Here is a 17,964-nt window from a genome sequence, read left to right as displayed (position 1 = left end):
AACTCTGTTATCTCTAGTGTTGAAATACATTTAGAGAAATACTTATCACTGTTGAATGTATGGGAAAAGATGAAACTACCTAATAACGCTAACCGTTTCGAAATCATCCTACTGTTAGCAGTTTGTTTTCAAAGCTAGCTAACGTTAGTCCGGACGTTTTTGGTTCACGGACCCAAACCCACAATATCCTCACCAACCGACCCCTGGCTCTACTTGTGAAGTTGTTTCACAACTCAATGGGGCAGGAAAATGGCTAAAAGCCGTTGAAATGATTTCACTTTGTCACTAAAACGTAGAAGTTGTAACTTACAGTACTCTTCGACTCCATCACTATTCCGATGTACACAGGTGTATCCAATTAGATGACGCTTTTACTGCGTGTGGGAAATTTCACAATTTTCAGGCGCGCTTTGGCATCTGGCTACAAACATTATGGCGGACCACCGCAAGTGGTGGTCTCGCTTTCAGGAACATCTGTGTGTAGTTCACTAAGGATCTCTCAAAAAGTTTTTTGCTTTTCTAATGTTGTTTTTTATTTAAGTTAAATATATAAAAGAATCCAGCAACCCTTTGTATACTGATATGGAAAAAATATTTTTGAAAATCTTAAGTAGCTCCACGCATTTAATGATGGCATTTTTTGTCTCATTGTTGTAGATCATGAAGGCACTTCTTATATGATTTTTTAATTATTTTTTTTATAAATTCTTATTTGTGGAACTTAAATGAATCCTGGGTTTAAATGAATTGTCCATACTGTTAAGAACAAATTATTTGAACTATATGAACGAACTACTAATTAGTAAGCAAGTAAGCATGACTACGACCACATCCGTCTTTTAACCACCTGGAAAAAATGCTTCATCCGGGACAGCACACGCAATGATTGGATTGTTTACTAATTGTTTTTCAGATTACCATCAAAATCATCAACGCCCAAATTCCCTTCAGGCTCAATTATATGCCCAGGGCTCAACCAGTACTCCTGTGTTGGAATAAAACTAAGTGAGCCCAGGTTTTCTATGTATGTATGTTTCATTGTTTCAATGTTAGTTTGTGGTAGTTTGATTAAACACCAATTAACAAGCTAACCCACAGTTTAAGATGTTGAAGAACTCCATGTGTGTCATCAAGCGCCTCAGATAACATATTCCTGAAGTGACAAGTTATCAGGAGTAAAGATCATTGTCAGTTTAGCACCACTCTGGCTCAGGGAGACCTTTCTCAAAAGTAGGACTTATACATAAACTCAACAACAGAAAGATATTGTCAGAAAGATATATGATAAGGATGTATAAGATGAATTGGGAGATGGAGAGAACTGGACATGAAATTTATAAAATATGTAAATAATCTTAAAAGAACAGCCTCAAATGCCTTTCAAAAATTATTCTTTATTATGTTGCTTTTGATTTGTAGAAGAGGCTACAAACAGGAAAAGAACAGGTCCTTTATGCACTCAAAACTGTTTCATACAGAACACAACTTATCTCTTCATCTCATACTTTTTATGTTCAGTAAAAATCACTGTCATCATCATAATCAATCACTTCCTTTTTCTTCTCCTCCCCTTGATCCTCCTCTTCCTTCTCCTCCTCCTCCTCCTCCTCTTCTTCATCTGTCTTGTCTTCTTTCTTGATCTCAGTTTTCTGGTGAAACTCCTGATATATCCCAGTCAGAGCTTTTGCTGCTTCTAGAGACACTTTCAGATTTCCTATCACCTCCTTGTCTTCATCCATACTCATGACTGGGGGGAACAGAAACACAGAGGAAGAAAAACTGTCAGAAAACTCCATGTTTTTACACATTATCAAAGCGGGAATATGAAAGACCATCTGCCACAGCCTGAATCTGAAGTAGGGTAATGATAAATGTACACAATATTGTACAAATTCTTTATGTACATCACTGCTTTTACCAATGCTTACTATGATACCAAAGCACACCTCTTTCTTTTCACTATTTATACAGTTTGTTGAGCAGCCTGCTAATGAGTTTTCATTAATAATCAAGTACGAAATAATCAAAGCTATAGCATGCAAAAAGAAAATATTGGACATGGATAAATGAAAGTGGTATCAACTTTCTGGGCTGCACAAGTTCATCACTGTTGCTTTAATTAGTTTAAAGAGTTTTAGTATTTTAATTCAGAGGGATAAATTATGGTAGCCCATAGAAAAACACACCCAACATAGTTTTCACTTTTTTGCATAATTACATAAGTCCTTTCACACTTTAAAGTCTCAATGACAGATGCATAGATTCAAAAAAATAATAACTAAAGAACAAAAGGCAAAATCTGACCTGATGAGTTTTACCAGATGATGGACTGAGGAGTGAAACATTGCTAATAGTGTGAGCTTTTCCTTTTGTTCTCCACTCAAAAAAGTAAATGTATCGCGCACTAGCAATACCTACTGTCAATTTGTTGTTCAATAACATCGTTTCCTGTAAGCAGCAATTCTTGTAGGTCCAAAAAAGCGTGTCCAACATCCACGCACTCTTCATCATCATCCATCGGCTCACTTACCACTGTGAACTTTAACCTGCCATGAGACACAGACATGCTGTTAAATTTTTTGGTTTGGGGCTACAGACATAAAGATAAGAGAAATAATGTGTAAAATTACACACAAATAAAAAAACCTAAATAAATGATACTACCTGCCCTGGTTGGGGTCAGTGCCCTCCAGCATGGTGTAGAGATACTGTCTGAGTGGAGCTGACCGTGAACTATCCACATAGATCACTGAGAGACACAAGAGAGTAATTTGGTGTGTATAAAGGAGCTATGAAAACAAAACCTTATAGAAACATAAAAGGCTCACCAACTCTCACCTCGCGTGAAGTTGTAGTGAACCTCCTCCCCCTCTGTGGGTTTGCGGAGGGACATGGGTGTTTCTGTTGTCTCCATGGGGATGCCCAGCAGCCGATATTCCACATAAACACGCTGCACTGACTCATCCAGCGCCACATGTGAGGACGGCTCAAATGTCAGGGACAGAATCTCGACTCTCAGCTTGTCTCCCTGAAACGCAATGAAATATATATATATATAATACATATATATTTATTTATATCATACCTTTTGAACAGTTCATTTAAAATGAAAAGTCAAACTTACACTACATCCAAAGATGTACAGATGATAAGACAATGCAATGCTTAAGTTTTCCCTCTTTTGTCTTTTTTTGTCTTCTTCTCTTTTGTCCACATTTTCCCATTTTCCTCACTCACACAGTTACTTATACCTTTCTCATTTTTCGTTTAGGTGGAATGATGATAATGTCGCTTTGTGATGAACTTGACTGTGAAGACTCAGGGGCTTCACTGTCTCCTGCAGAAGCTGTATAGTGAAAAAACACACAAGAACTGGATTTATTCCATTTTAAATTTGGTTGACTGAGCTCAAAATTGAAGCCCTGTCAGTACGTGACAGCTCCATATGTGTTTCTTCATGCATATTTTATATAACAAATATATTTTATTAAGTGTTCAAGGTTAAATGGGTTATTAGATGTTTTTTTTTGTTGCTTCTATGAACAATGGCAGAGTGAGGGTTCAAATTACTGAGAGAAACTCAAGGCAGGTGTTTATAAGCCTATTATGTGTATGTGAATAGTTACCACTCTCTCTCCTCCCCTCTTCTTCCCCCTCTTCATCCACTGACATCTGATCCACAGAGAGAAGATCCTGAGAAGAAGAAATGAGATACGAGCCCTTGCACCAGCCAGTTTTCAATTGGCGTTTTCTAATTTCTACTCTCCTCTACTCTTGCTTCTCTTTCCACAACACAGTTTTATGATATTTATATTTATTTTCCATGAAAATAACTCTACCAGTGAATGATCTCCTACCTGAGTCCTGGCATCGCTGGCAGAGCTTCTCCTTGACAATGTGGCTGGTGATTGTCTGGGAGACGTTCCCTCTGAAGATCTTGAATTAGATTACATAATTTTTTCATTATATTTTCATTATTTTAATCCTAATTAATCTTAAAAACATTTTTAGTAGAGGTGAAAATTAGAAGAAAGAGAGTAAACACATTTAATCATATATTTCGAATGTTTGGGTTGGTTTTCGTTGAATTGTTTCTAACAATTTAATTTTTTTTCCCACTTTTTATGACAGTTGGCCTGATGAGGATCCTATTTCCTTTTTCGTCCTTCAACATAATAATTTAACACTCCCTCATCTTTAAGAACATCAGCCATGATAATAACAAGATAACTGAGTGGATTTTTAAAAGAAAAAATAAATCAACAACTTGCTTTCTAGTTGGCAAATGAGAGGGTGTGGTCAGTCTTGGCTCAGGTGTCAGACGGGGTGTGCCTGGGTAAAGGGCAGGTGACCTCTTAGTGGATCTCTTCCTGGCTGTGGACTGACGAGTGGCTACAGGTTTCACAGAGGTGGTTTCCTCTGGTCGTACATTTGGTGGAGGCCGAGGCTGTAGAGAGATGAACATGCTAGTAAATAAAATAATTATAATAACACACAGTCCAGCTGTGAATATTTCTACTTTTTTAGGTGCATAAGCTTTACCCAGGCTTTTGTCTCTTTCTGCACTGCTTTGGTTTCTCTTGGCTCAAGTAGCTGAGTCTGTGGCAAAGGCAAAGAAAAACAGGAATCAAGCTAGTGATCTGGGGGTATGTTTGAATATGCATTTTAGCATTTACACATTCAGAGTTCTTCACCCAGCAGTTCCATGACATAATGTCAATAAACGGAGTGCTCCTTAGAAATACATTTTTAGCTTTTAGGGGGTTTGAGGTTGTCATTGCTTTTTATCGCTTCAGACACTCTTTAGACAAATGAACATAAAATACATGTACAGTTCCTGAGAACATTACTAGTAATTTCCAATTTTTTAAACACAGCAGAATTAAAAATGACCTTCACTCTGGGCTTGGCTATGGGCCTCTGTGACACCTCAGCCTCTTTTCTGCTCCTCTCCTCCCTCTCAGTGCTTTCTGTTGGTCTGTCCTGTCTTCCCTGTCTACCCAGCAAGTCATCCCCTGGTGGCTGGAAGGGGTACTTCCATTTTATGAGGACCCTGACCATGCCCCGAGGTCCACCGGCTGGATCCCTCAAAACATAGTCACCTGGCGGGAAACAGAGAAACATTTTCAAACTATTGAGTGTGTCGTTTAAGATCAACTTATCGAGAAGGATCATTTGCAAGTTAGTCCGTCTGTAATTATTAGTCATTTTAATTAAACATATGATGCAACTGTGAAAACAACATGTTGGCATCCACCTTTATCTAACCTGATGCCAGAGAGATGAATACTGTTATCATTTACTGGTAAGTATTTATTCTATTTTTCTCTCTCCCTCACCTCTGATCTCCCTGCCTGTAGCCAGGGCTCGCAGAGGGATGGGCGTCTTGGCCAGATAGGTTGGTGGTATCTGGTCATCGCTGTCATCAAACATATACACCCAAAGACTACTAGACCTGGGTAGAGATAAATCCTTTTAGTATTAGCAGGGGTTATTGCATTAAAATAACATCGTACGAATATAAGAATACAATAAGATATTCATATATTTTTTATGATATTCATGAATTTGGGCCAAGACCTTGCAATTATGGGCAACTTCAACTCAAAAATATACAACATACCTCAAGTAGTGCAACACATCAGCTGTTACTGCTAGTGGGTAGCTGGTGCTATCATTGAACACTGGGTCAGCAGTGCACTGGACTGTTTGAGAGACGTGAGGCGGCAGGTCATAGAACCTGTAGGTCAGGTAGGCGTCAGGAAGTAGTCCTGGCCAGCGAGCATTAAGACCCACACAGCGCTCCAACATAACCGCCAACTCATTGGGGATCCCTCGACCGTAGTCATGTAACTCCTGCCATAATTAAAAATGAGGTCATAAAGACAAGTCCTGTACAGGCTTAGAAGCAGAACATCCTAGTTTAAAGGACGATTTCACTAAAAAACATATCTATCTGGCCATGCATATGGTTTTGGTTTTGTGCCCTGGGAATTTTAGAAAATCTCCTCCACTCCAATACAATTAAATTCAAATCAGTACAACTTTTTTGTCCTTAGAAAGGCAACTGTATGCAGCAGCAAGACTAGGCATGACAAACTGTCACAAACTGCGGGGAAACATAACCAAAACTACTTGTATTGCAAGATAAGTAGAAAAATATGTATTTTGTTCAGAACTTGTCGTCTCTGTCTTACCTCATGAATTCTGTCTTGCCAGCCATAAGAGATCTGCACAGGACTCCTCTGTGTCACTGTTCTCCTTTCAGCCTGTTTCTCTACCAAAATGTCCATGGGCTCTGAAGGAGGGAACAGGCGCACCCAGAAATCCACAACACCGACAATTTCAGCTTCAGGGCCTTAGAGAGAGACAGAGAAAGACAGATATGTGTCTGATATGAGTTGATGCCTGTATTTTTCAAACCAATAGAGATTACCAAAGACAGTTAATAAGTAGGCTTTTAAGATATATAATATTTTCATATTATAAAAATGTTAACAGACTGTGTGCAGGTGAAGAAGCATCACCTTCTGTATTAGGTTTAGGCGTCTGAAATGACTTACCTGTGATACTGACACGTCCAGCGATATGCTCCCCTCTCCTCTCCATGGCACCCATGAGAGACATCTGCCCACTTCCATGTGTCACAAATCTGACCCCTCCTACTGCCTGGTGGAGCTCCACTCTGACCCTTGACCCCTGACCTCCCAACTTGCCCAGATCGCGGGCTGTTAGAGCGTAGCGGGACGTGAAGCCATAGTTGGGCTGACTGCCTGAAACTAGAGGAGTGGAGTGCACCTCAAAGTCCAGGAGGCTGTAGGTGCAGAAGGTCACAATGTCCTCGCCGCTGTCCACTCCTGCACGGATCCTGCCCATAATCCGAAGCCCTGCTGGGGTGAAGGTGGCACCCTGGAGGAGCAAAAACAGCAGATATCAGCTTCCTGGGAGACTTGCATGGAATTATTTAGGATAAAAAAAATAATTCAGATACAAGGTCTGAGTTTTCACCTTAAGGTGGATCTCCAGCAAGGACTCCCCAGCTCTCAGCTGAGAAAAAGACATGTCGTCTTCAATGGGCTGTACCACTTCCTGATCTCCTGCTGGCCAGGTGTACTGTATTGGTATGGTCCGTTTGTAGTTCCTGGGGCTGTATGCTAACTCTTTCAACTGAGCTTTTGAGTACAAAGACATAAAGGTTTGAGATTCTGAAGGGAGCACTTTTTCACTAATGCTACCCACCCAGTTGTGTTCTAAACAAACCTGCATACCAATCAATGTCTGAATAAGATTACAAAAAGAGTACTTAATTGTGAACGTTATTCTTTATGATACAGGGTGATCTCGCCTTTGCTGTTACTGTTGTTCATACCTTGCAGAGTGTTGATCTGAAGAGCTCTTTTTGATAAAAGTTTGTCTTTCTCTGCCATCCTCCTCCTGCTCTCCTCCCTCTCTCTCTCCATCCTCTGGCTGACCGTGTTCAACTCTTCCTTGGGGTTAAAATGGGGAAGAGAAAAAACTGAGAGAAAATTGATGATAGGAATCACAACACTATCAGTGATGCCTGTAATTCAGTATTGTGTGAAGTTCCAATCAGGAAGACTCTCTTCATATTTACTCTATATATTTACACACACACTCTCTCTGTTCCTGCTTTCCACTCAGTCAGTCTATGTACCTGCAGGTCTTTACTGATTCGGTGCTCCAGCAGTAGAAGGTTTCTGGTTTTCTGTAACTCCAGCACAGCCTCAGCATGCGATGCCTGGATGTTTACCAGCTCACGAGGTGCATCCTCCACCTTCCCATCAGCCCAGAGGAAACGCAGACCCTCTCTGCTCTCCTGCTGCATCCTAAATGCCTGTAATTGGAGGGAGAGCATGACAGAAAATTTAAAAACTATTTATTTAGTCACTTAAAGCAGTGAGCTACAAGAGAGTACAAACCTTGATCTGCACAAGAGTTTCACTAAGCTCCTCAACACTCATGTCAAACTCCTAGAAGAGAGGAAAAAGAGAGGATCATAACTGTGTCAGGATATGTGCCAAAAGCAGGATAACACACAGAAAACACAGACAGATGTGTGAATCAGCTGTTCAGGAGTATATTATTCAGTTCTTCTTTGACCTTAGTGACCGAGTCCAGTCTGTCCTGCAGAGCAGAGACCTGCTCTCTGTACTGGAGAACCTCCCGTTCTAGATGCTCTCGTTTGTCTTTCATCATCACAGAAAACTCTAAAGGAAACATCACAGGACATAGAAATGAATAAATGAAATTGTAAATTTATTTGTTGTCCTAAGTTTCTATTTAGGGAATCTATTTGCTTTTTGTAGCAGAAGACATGTGTTTCAGGTGTTGTCAAAATGTATCTCCAACAGTGAATCTTCATTGATTATTTCCAAATCAGTTTGTTTCATCAAACTGCGGCAGATGCAGCAGCAACATGCTGAGACTCCTACCTCTTTCTCTGTCTCTCTGCTCCTCTAACATGTCCTTCTCTTGTCTCAGTTTCTCTTTGTCCAGCTCCAGTCTGCCTCTCTGCTCCCTCTCTGCTGTCAGCATTTCCTCCACTCTATGGATATCCAGCCTGCTGAGGTTTTTCCCCACATCCTCACTCCTCCGGACCACTTCGCTATGTCTTTCCACATGGCCATCATGGTTGCTTTGGGCAGATAAAGTACTAGGAAAGAGAACAGGCAGGTATTTACAAACATGGTAACAACATGTAATGTGTTATATTGTAACATTTTGTAATATTCACCTTTATAAATCAGTAGTATTGATTTGATATCGTCATTAAAGATGTAACAAGAATTCATAGCTGTCAAACCAAGCCAAGCCATTTCTGAAGTTTCATGTGCTCTTGGATGACAGCATGCATCCTTATCTCTATTTTCAAGAGAGGCATTCCTGATTAATGTGGTCCATTACATCTTAGAGACTGTTTTGCAAGAGGACCTTAACTCTTACCTCTCTAGTAGAGTGTCATAGTTTTCTTTTATCAGATCCCTCTCTCCCTCCAGGTCTGATATCCTCTCCTGTAGCTGAAACAAGATGAATGAAATTAATATATTTCTTACATGCTCTCTAGTCCTTTATGATGAAACTTCTGCCCCTTACTATCATCTGCCGTCTTCTCTCTAAGTTGTAAGCTATACATACACATACAGATGCAGTACCTTGTCCAGAGTCTGTAGAGACAGGGTAGCAGAGGTAAGTTGCCCCTCCAGTGCCAGCGCTCTCTGTCTCTCCTGCTTCAGCTGTTCAGTCAGCTCCTCCACTTTCTCCAGCAGAGCACCCTGGCTTTCCCTCAGTGAACTCTGACTCTGGGGTGAAAACATTACACAGTCAAAATGTATATGACCAAAAACTAATCTATGAGTCCTTACTCATGTAGTAACATATTCAATATATTCATTGATCTTTGTTTGTGACATGGTTTCCACCTCTTCCAGCTGATTCTCATATGCCTGTAAAGAAAGAAAGAAAGAAAGAAAGAAAGAAACCAAATTAGTAAGAGAAGAATAAACAACTAATGTACAGAATAAATGGCTGACAGAAGTCTTACTTCTTGCAGGTCCTTGAACTTTTGCTGTGTAACTCTCAGGGCGGTGCTCTTGTCTGAAAGCTGCTTTTGTAGACGAATCAGATCCATGTTCTCTCTGATAGTTATCCTGACAGGAAAATGAAAATGTAATATTTTATTCACATTGTTGTTGTACAAGTAGTTGTAGCAGTAGCTGCAGTAAGAGTGGCTACTGGTGGAAAGAGCACTGCAATGAAGATGAGAAGGTGCTACTTCAGTAATATTTTACTTATTGTATAAATCAAGTTTTAAAAATCTACTTGAGAAAACTGGAGTAACATTGGTAGAAGTAGTAGTAATATTAGTGGCAGTGATATTTCTGATGTAGCCACCTGTGTCTGTCTGACTGATGCTTCCTCATCTCTCTCGCGGTTCCTTCTATCTCTTTCTCTTTCTCTCTCAGTGTGTCTCTGAGGGCCTGAGTAGTCAGCTCCAGCTCTGCCACCCTCACCTGCTCTGTCAAACTGGACCTGCTGGATGGGAGAGGTGAGGTCAAGGTGGAGGCATGGGGGAGTTTGGGACAGAGGACAAACACAGGTAGTGGAAGAAGGGAGAATGATGAGATGAGCATTTTCTGGTTTTCCTTGTATTGTGTAGATAGGAGCTGATGAGAGTGTAATCAGAAGTAAAGCAGTTTGAGGCTTTGGCAGGACACTGGTGATATTGCACTCTGAAATTTTATGGAGCTACTGAATTGATCCATAGGCAGATATTTACTCACAGTCCTGAGCAGAGAGTGTCTCTTTAAGAATTTGTTTATGCATTTCTGTTTTGGTCATCCAATATATTACACACTAGAAACTTACAATCTCTCCATCTCTGCCCTGCTGTCTTCCATCATGGGGCCATAGCGGGGTGGGGCTGTCTGGGCTGCCCTCCTGACTGCACCCTCCACTTCCATACTTTTACCTGTCAAGAAGAAGAGGAAGAGACGAGTAAAGTCAGAGATGGAAGAGGAAGCAGTAGTCACCCTGGCCCCTATTTACATGCTAGATTTTTTCCACAACACACACAAACCTTTGCTGAACCTGTATGTTGTGCGTCCACCCAGGTCCATGATATGCTGCTTAGCCAGGCTAAGTTTGTTCTGTAGCACCCCTTTCTGGCTCTCCAGCATAGCCACACAAGCTTCCAGCTCCTGTATGGTGTCCTCCATGTCCCTGTCCTTCACACCACTGGAACCAGGACGGGCCTGACGAAGGCGCATCAGTCTGGTGGACATCCTGGGACAAGGAGGGGGAGTTAAATCAGCCTTATTAGGGCCTTTGTCTTTATCATATATCTCTCTGAATAACATACTGCAACAAAGATGAACATCCGTAATAACTGAGATGCAATGGATGTGCTCTCATTGGCCCATATGTCTGGTGTTAGGTGTAGTCATTAGAGTGTGTATCAATGTTTCTGTGTTAATGTGTCTTACTTGCGTAGCCTCTGCTCCTGTGTACGTGTGTGTTGCCTCAGCACACTGTTCTCCTCCTGCAGTCGCAGACACAGGTCCTCAAGGTGCTCTCTAGGAAACCGAAACAGGCGCTGAGGATCTACTGGAGAGAGGGAGAGAAGTGGCTAAAAACACAGAAAAACACTTTCTCACTTTGTATTTTTGATGCAGAAGCAGTTGCTTATATATTGTATGCTTTCCATTGAAGGTCTGAAAGTTGGAATACAACAGGATTCGTTTTGTAAAGTGGTTTTTACCTTTAGTCTTCATGACATGATGCTTCTTCCATTGCTTCACATCACGTACTGTGTCTGGGGAAAAACAGCAGGGTGGTGACATTTACAAAAGTTGTATTTACAGACACACAAATGTAAACAAATTCACATTTATTGCACAATTCACAAAAACCTAGAGTATCAACCCCCAGTCTCAATACTAATGACTATTCTTAATATTTTGATTAGGATGTAGATAATTTATATCTCCAGCAGATCATCAGCTCTGTTGCTCTGTGCTAAAACATCTGCATTATATATGTTGGTTAATATTAAAATGTGACAGGTTCTAATGGTTCTGTTGATGATATTGGCTTTTTTTTCTCCATAGTGTCACATGATACTTCATGATAAGTGATTGCACATATGAATAAAAAAATTGGTCTCCTAAAATTCATTCACAATCAAATTGAGTTCATGACATTTAATGTTTAAAATGAATGAAATGAAAGCCCAACTAAAACAATGAGGATTTTAACCAGTAAAAACTAATAAATAGCCAGTCTCAACCGGCTATCTTCATCTTTATTTTGTCATCTCTTGATGGACATATCTCCCAAAATTCATTTTTATTTTCTTTGCCTATGATCTCTGTTGTTAATACATAGAAAATGTTACCATTGTACACACACACACCTGGGATAGTTGGCATAAGCCCCCCCCTCATCATTCCCACATCTCTGACTGGGAGATCTCCGGCTGTCTCATCCATGACTGGCGACATCACAGCTCTCCACTCCGACTCAGACAGTAAGAAAGGTCCAGTCTTCGAAAAGTCACAACAGCAAACATGTCACACTGATATCGACTGCTGGTTCACTGGTCTGCATCCAGGTGAAGTGACAAACTGGAATGTGGATGAAAAATACTTTTTTTATTAAAGATTCTTATGACTGAGGCACAACAGAGAAAAACGAGAAAAACACATTACTTAAAATATTAGCAATTAGTGGTAGTTTTTTGACATTGTGGTGAATTAATTCTTTATTTCAACACTTGCTTCACTGTGGGGATTAATTTAGATCCAGGCTGCTGGCAGAAATACCTTCCATTACACAACATACAGAGATGAACTTTTAAACAAAGTTGTCAAAATGGCATAAAACACAACCTCAACACTCCATACACTCTTTGTATAATCTGCTCAAGCCTAGTAACCTGTTATCCCCAACAGTTTTAGCTTTATCATACTTTTATTTTAAATTATGTCTTTTGGCAATTAGCTGTTTCAAGGTCTACACTGATGTACAGTTAGTTATTAACAGTAGGCATTATACTGGTCGGACAGTGGGACATTTTGATATTCCCTCCCACACTAAACACTAAAAACTATATTAGCTAAATATGCGACTTACCCTTGTTAGCTGGCCTTCTAAAGTCAGTTTACCTCTAGTGAAGAAATGTATAGCATTCCTGGTTTCGCCTGGTGTCCATTGTAATCTGTAGGCTCTCTAGATGTGTGTCTCCGCCCTGTGCTTACATGATATCAGTTTTAATCCCTCTTCATCCCTTCCACCCTTCTCTCTTCTTTTACAGCCACTTTTATCTCAGTCTTTACAGATGTCTCCTGGTTGAAATTCTCTCAGCAATTTACAACAGTGTTACATGATTACTAGCAATGACTGTGTGTTTGTGTGCATGTATTTAGTTCAGTGACATACCTGTGAGTTTCCACTATCTGTGTATAATTCCTCCTCCCAAGACTCAGTCTTGAAGTCTGCCTCAGTGCTCCATCTGCCTTGGGGCTAATCTCGTCTCCGTGCTAATCTGATTAGCAACTGTCAGGTTGTAGAATCTAGCCTGTAGCCTGTAATGGCTATGGATAAATATTATTTGAAAGGGGCAGGTCTGTGCTCAAGGTGTTACTTTTTGATCAAGCACAAGTGAAGGGAAGATGAATGAGGAGGAGGAGGAGGAGAGGTTAGCAGGTACAACAGTTTGAAGTTTATTGAAGGAGGGAGGCAAATTAGAAATACCATATTAATTATTCATCTATATCTGAAAGTAGTTACTGTTGTGAATGAAACATCAAATAGGGATGAAGAGCATAACTAATCACGTTTCTGTACAATAGATTTTAGAAGACAATGTTTGAAAATCATGAAACAAAAACCATAAGTGTTTGAGATGACACAGACAACAATCTTATGCTGTTTTAAATGAGAAAACTATAAACAGACTGAATACACATTTGACATCATATTGTAATATCATCTAAATCCCCGCCTCCATTGACTCCACTGACAGGGCAGACGGTAAGTGGTGAGCTGTTATTGCCACCATCACTCATTTCTGGGTTAAAAAAGGGAAACATGGCCTCAGTGAATTGGAACTTTGTAAAGGAATAGATGTGTGACTGGGCCTGTGCATCATAAAAGGACACCGTCCCATCTTCGTAATCCAAAAACACCCCAAGAACCTGTGGCCTCTGAGCGAGACACAGCAGCTCTGCCTGTCCTGCACATGCCCGGTACTCACTGCCCTTCCTCAAACAAACAGTTAAATAGCCTTCCTCTGGGCACAGTGTCACCACACCTTTCCTCTTGACTGACTGTTGAGCTACACCCAAGTCCCACGCTGTCTTGTCTCTCACGTCCACCTCCCAGTAGTGCCTCCCTGTGGTGAAACCCTGCATAGCAAGAGCGCTTCAGGTCACTGCTTATTTCTCAGTGTGTGAAAAAGAAAGACATAATATTCTTGAAGGGACAAACAATCTTTATTTACCTGGGTGGCAATGACACATGGTGCTGTGTCAAAACGCTCTGGTATGTCCACCAAGTTCTGCTCAACATCTCCATCCCATACCTGTGTCCGGTCCTCTGACAGAACCAGCCAAGGGTTGGCTGTCCCAGGGTCCAGATGAACATCAGCTGGTAGACAGACACAATTTATATGGAACTTAAACTTCATAATCCTCTTTACATAAATTATTCTTTTTTATTTGTTTCCATCTGTTAAGGCATTCAGAAAAAATAATGCAACAAGTACTTGATGAAAAGTAACTAAGTTAGTGTTTCTCTTTGTTACAAAGGCAGGTAATATGCAAGTTGCATGAGTACTTTAAGTATCCTGTGGACTTTCCCTATGGCAATATACACACAATATGCACAGATGATTTGCAGTTTTGTTGGTTGATTTCATGGCTGAGAAAATATTCAATCACTGAACCCAATCAGAGCAGAAGCAATTAATCAATTAATCAATTAGTCAACTGTCAGAAAATTAATTGCCAAGATTTTGGTAATCAACTAATATCTCGGGTAATTCATCAAGCAAAAATGCCAAATAAATCACAGGTTCCATTTTTTAATATGTGAGGATTTGCTGCTCTACTAATTTATTTTGGTTGAATAAAATAAGCATGGTGACATCACCTTGAGCTTTAGGAACTTGTGATGGATATCAGTCACAATTTTTTGACATTTTTAGACTAAACAATACATTTTAAAAATTCAATAGATTAGAATGAAGACAAATGTTGCAGACTTAAACCTTTTCAGATGTATATAACTATGTCAGATTTCCTGTCCTTTTTTCTCCCTTCCAGTAGATTTTATATCATTTTCTTACTTTCTGTCCATTGATATTATATTTATTGACACTAATTTTGAAGAGAAACAGGACAAAGATGTAACAAAGACAAAACAGTGACAGATGCTGAAAGATGTGAGACTATTTGTTTTACTGTCTAAGTCAAACTGTACCTGCATATTGCTTCATCTTCTCATGCGCTGTAAATTAATTAAAATATATGAGCCAAAATCAGACAAACAGCAGTCATGTGTTCAAGCTGTGGTCAGTGACATTCAATTAAAGCTGCAGTTTTTTACATGGAGTACTGTTGTAGTGCAGAGATCATTGACCTTGAGTAGAAAGCTTTTTCAAAGCCAACTGGATCTGCTCTTCAGTGTTGGCCACGCCTCTCCTTACAGTCCCCAAACATGTGTCTGAATGGACAGTGATGTCAGAGCAGGCTTTGGCAGATGGAGGTGAACTCAGAGCCGGAAACCTCTGACAAAATAAGACAAATAGGAGAGAAATGGCTTTAAAGCAGAGATGAGACCAGACAATATGACATGAGATGGGAATAAAGATGACACTGTAAGAGCAAACTTCACTTTAGTTAGAGAATCCTTTTCTTCATAATGCTGTCTGACAACTCTGCTTCTAGTATCGATTTCTCCCTGTATGACAATCACATTTACGGTCAGTTTTTCTCTCTTATTATTGAGAAGAAGAAGTGCCTCTTGTTGCAAGACAACTGACCATGACAAATGATCCTTCTTTCATTGAAACTCAATCTCTTAATATTGTTTCAGGCTAATGATAGAAATTACACTGGCTGCTCATTTTTCCATTTTGCTGTGAGTTGACTCCTGACCTGCAGAAGATGCAGGTGGTCCTCAGAGTGAGAAAACTGCACCATCTCACTTCTCTTCCTCTCCAGCTCACTAATTTCCAGCTCCAGCTCTGTGATGAGTCTCTCTGCCCTCTCTTCTTCTGCTGCCTGCTTCTTCTGGATCGTGTCCACCAGCTCAGCCTGACTTCTCTCCATGGAACGAAACAGTACAGAGAAGACCTCCATGCTTTCTCTAATGTCCCTCTTTGAGTTTTGCTGGAGATATTGAATAAGGAAAAATAACTAAATGGGTTATACAGTACATATGGATAAAAGGAATGTATTGGAGTGTGCATAGCAGAAAAAATATTGTACTACTGCAATCTGAAAACATACATTTACTTGAATGGGACCTTTTGGACCCCATACGAGGGGTCACTAAATGGATGTGAAAACCATATGAATCATATGCTATGGCCTTCGCAGTCTTTGAAGCTGTTCTGGCAGCTTATTGTGGCCAAACACCTTACTAAGACACTTTATGTTGGTTTTTCCTGTAATTTGTCTGTGTGTGTATATATACAACCAATATATATATATATATATATATATATATATATATATATATATATATATATATATATATGTATATGCCATAGCATATGCGAAGGCATATGTGAAGGCCATAGCATATGATTCATATATATATATATGTATTAGTTGAATTGGTTAATTAAGTTTTACGTTTCTTCTGTATGTTGGTTGCATGTTTTCAGCCTCTTATCCTACATTCTTATACATTCTAAAGTGCTGCTTCTATGGCCCAGTTTTCCTACAGAAACATCCAGTGATCTTATATGAACTCACTTTGCTGAGCTCCACAGAGTGTTTGATCTCCTCCACTTTCTGCAGCCTGTCCTGGATCATCTGCTTAACATCAGCCTCAATCCTTTTCATCTGAGCCTGAACATTTCATACATTGATTAAAACCAAAACTGGAATCAAAGTCCAAAGGCTATCAAAGAATTTGATGGGATGTTTAGGACCTCACCTTCTTTTTCTGACTCTCTCGCTCCACTGGGACAGTGTCATGACAGCGGTGGTCGGTCTCAGTGCACAGCACGCACACACACCTCTGGTCGCTCCTGCAATACAGTTCCAGGAGCCTTTGGTGCTTTTTACACATCCTGCTCTCCAGCATTGCAATAGGTTCAATCAACTTGTGAATCTTCAAGGTGGCAACTCTCAGGTGAGGCTCCAGGTGGCTCTCACAGTACGAGGTCAGACACATGAGGCAGGACTTCAAAGCCTTTGTTTGCTTCCCAACGCACACATCACAATGGATGCTTTTTCCTGGTATGATGTCATTCTGCCTTCTTGCTCGGATCTGCTCTGACATTTCCTTGGCGAAATAGTTTTCACAAAGCTCTGGGCGGCCCTCAAAGACTGTCTGACATTTAGGGCAGCTGATGGCAATGCTGCTATCCCAGTGTGATGTGATGCAGGTGAAGCAGAAGCTGTGACCACAGGGAATGGAGACTGGCTCAAAGAAAACATCCTCACAGATGCAACACTGAAACTGCACATCTGACAGGAGAGTGCAGGGTGAAGCCATGACCTGAGAAAATAAGAAAGAAGATCAGTATTAACTGATTATGAAGAAATAAATAATTCTGAGTCACAGAGGAAATTTATTTTGGTAGCATTACCAATCACTTTAAAAACAGACATTTACCATATGGTATAGACCACAGAATTTTCTCCCTTTTGTCATTAATGTGGGCACTATAACTACTTTTTTGTACAACCAGAAACATCTGAACTTGCTTATCATTAACTTTAAACAATTCACAGCTGCCCACTGGCCAAAGTCCAGCTGCATGACTCAGCTTCTCACTCACTCTCAGAAACTCACTCTCAATTCAGCTTCAGTCATGGACTGAATACACTAGAAATAAAATCCAAATACTAACATGCATGCTCCTTTCCACCCAGTGTAACTCATCATCCTGCAAGTGTTTTACTGTACCATGCTCCCATAATTGTCCACCCCACCAAGAGATGGCAAATGGCTTCAAGTATTAGTCCCTCTTATATTCCATTATACCTGCCTGGTAAAAGACATCATAGATATCATTGAAATTATTGTATCTGTTTACTTAAACATACCCATCTGTTAGTTTGTCTTGATCTTACCTTGTTGCTCAACGTGAAACTTGACCTCTGAGGTAGCAAAGGCAAACACAGGGACTGCAAAGCTAAAGTCCTCCTTGTTTTCTGTTACCACTCCCTCTGGGATTTTTTTCCCTCCAAAGCTTTATAACCAAAA

At 40.2% G+C, this 17,964-nt stretch overlaps 2 protein-coding genes and 1 long non-coding RNA gene across 5 annotated transcripts; all 3 read right to left on the bottom strand.

Moving 5' to 3' along the window:
• Nucleotides 1-1,514: 1,514 nt before the first annotated feature.
• LOC111231306 (protein fantom-like) lies at nt 1,515-12,020 on the bottom strand. Its single transcript, XM_022758358.1, has 30 exons — nt 11,933-12,020; nt 11,279-11,332; nt 11,004-11,121; nt 10,598-10,803; nt 10,387-10,489; nt 9,913-10,053; nt 9,563-9,668; nt 9,441-9,464; nt 9,174-9,320; nt 8,965-9,038; nt 8,454-8,674; nt 8,122-8,228; nt 7,941-7,991; nt 7,676-7,855; nt 7,370-7,487; nt 7,009-7,172; nt 6,564-6,909; nt 6,198-6,358; nt 5,624-5,856; nt 5,340-5,455; nt 4,900-5,102; nt 4,543-4,599; nt 4,272-4,447; nt 3,858-3,936; nt 3,642-3,693; nt 3,252-3,358; nt 2,839-3,028; nt 2,665-2,749; nt 2,419-2,546; nt 1,515-1,747 (listed from the first exon to the last, which is right to left on the bottom strand). Exons 1-30 carry the CDS (start codon nt 12,018-12,020, stop codon nt 1,515-1,517), a joined length of 4,068 nt encoding a protein of 1,355 aa, XP_022614079.1.
• Nucleotides 4,360-4,905, bottom strand: LOC111231354. Its single transcript, XR_002665495.1, has 3 exons — nt 4,894-4,905; nt 4,543-4,599; nt 4,360-4,447 (listed from the first exon to the last, which is right to left on the bottom strand). It is a non-coding gene; the product is annotated as an uncharacterized LOC111231354 (long non-coding RNA).
• Nucleotides 12,021-13,225: 1,205 nt separating the features above from the next.
• LOC111231324 (E3 ubiquitin-protein ligase TRIM39-like) lies at nt 13,226-17,909 on the bottom strand. 3 transcript variants are annotated; one of them, XM_022758377.1, is made up of 8 exons: nt 17,832-17,909; nt 16,687-17,253; nt 16,503-16,598; nt 15,678-15,911; nt 15,160-15,307; nt 15,001-15,027; nt 14,021-14,166; nt 13,226-13,925 (listed from the first exon to the last, which is right to left on the bottom strand). In XM_022758377.1, exons 2-8 carry the CDS (start codon nt 17,248-17,250, stop codon nt 13,494-13,496), a joined length of 1,647 nt encoding a protein of 548 aa, XP_022614098.1. In that variant the 5' UTR covers nt 17,251-17,253; nt 17,832-17,909; the 3' UTR covers nt 13,226-13,493. The 3 variants fall into 3 exon arrangements, with proteins under 3 accessions (XP_022614098.1, XP_022614099.1, XP_022614100.1); XM_022758378.1 differs by lacking the exon at nt 17,832-17,909 and adding an exon at nt 17,805-17,831; XM_022758379.1 differs by having other exon boundaries at nt 13,682-13,941.
• Between the last annotated feature and the right edge of the window lie 55 nt (nt 17,910-17,964).

The sequence above is a fragment of the Seriola dumerili genome, unplaced genomic scaffold (assembly GCF_002260705.1).
Source record: "Seriola dumerili isolate Sdu_G_001 unplaced genomic scaffold, Sdu_1.0 BDQW01000295.1, whole genome shotgun sequence".
Classification (NCBI taxonomy): Eukaryota; Metazoa; Chordata; class Actinopteri; order Carangiformes; family Carangidae; genus Seriola; species Seriola dumerili.
The sequence above is the reverse complement of the archived record's forward strand: the minus strand, read 5'-3'. Positions and strand labels throughout refer to the sequence as shown.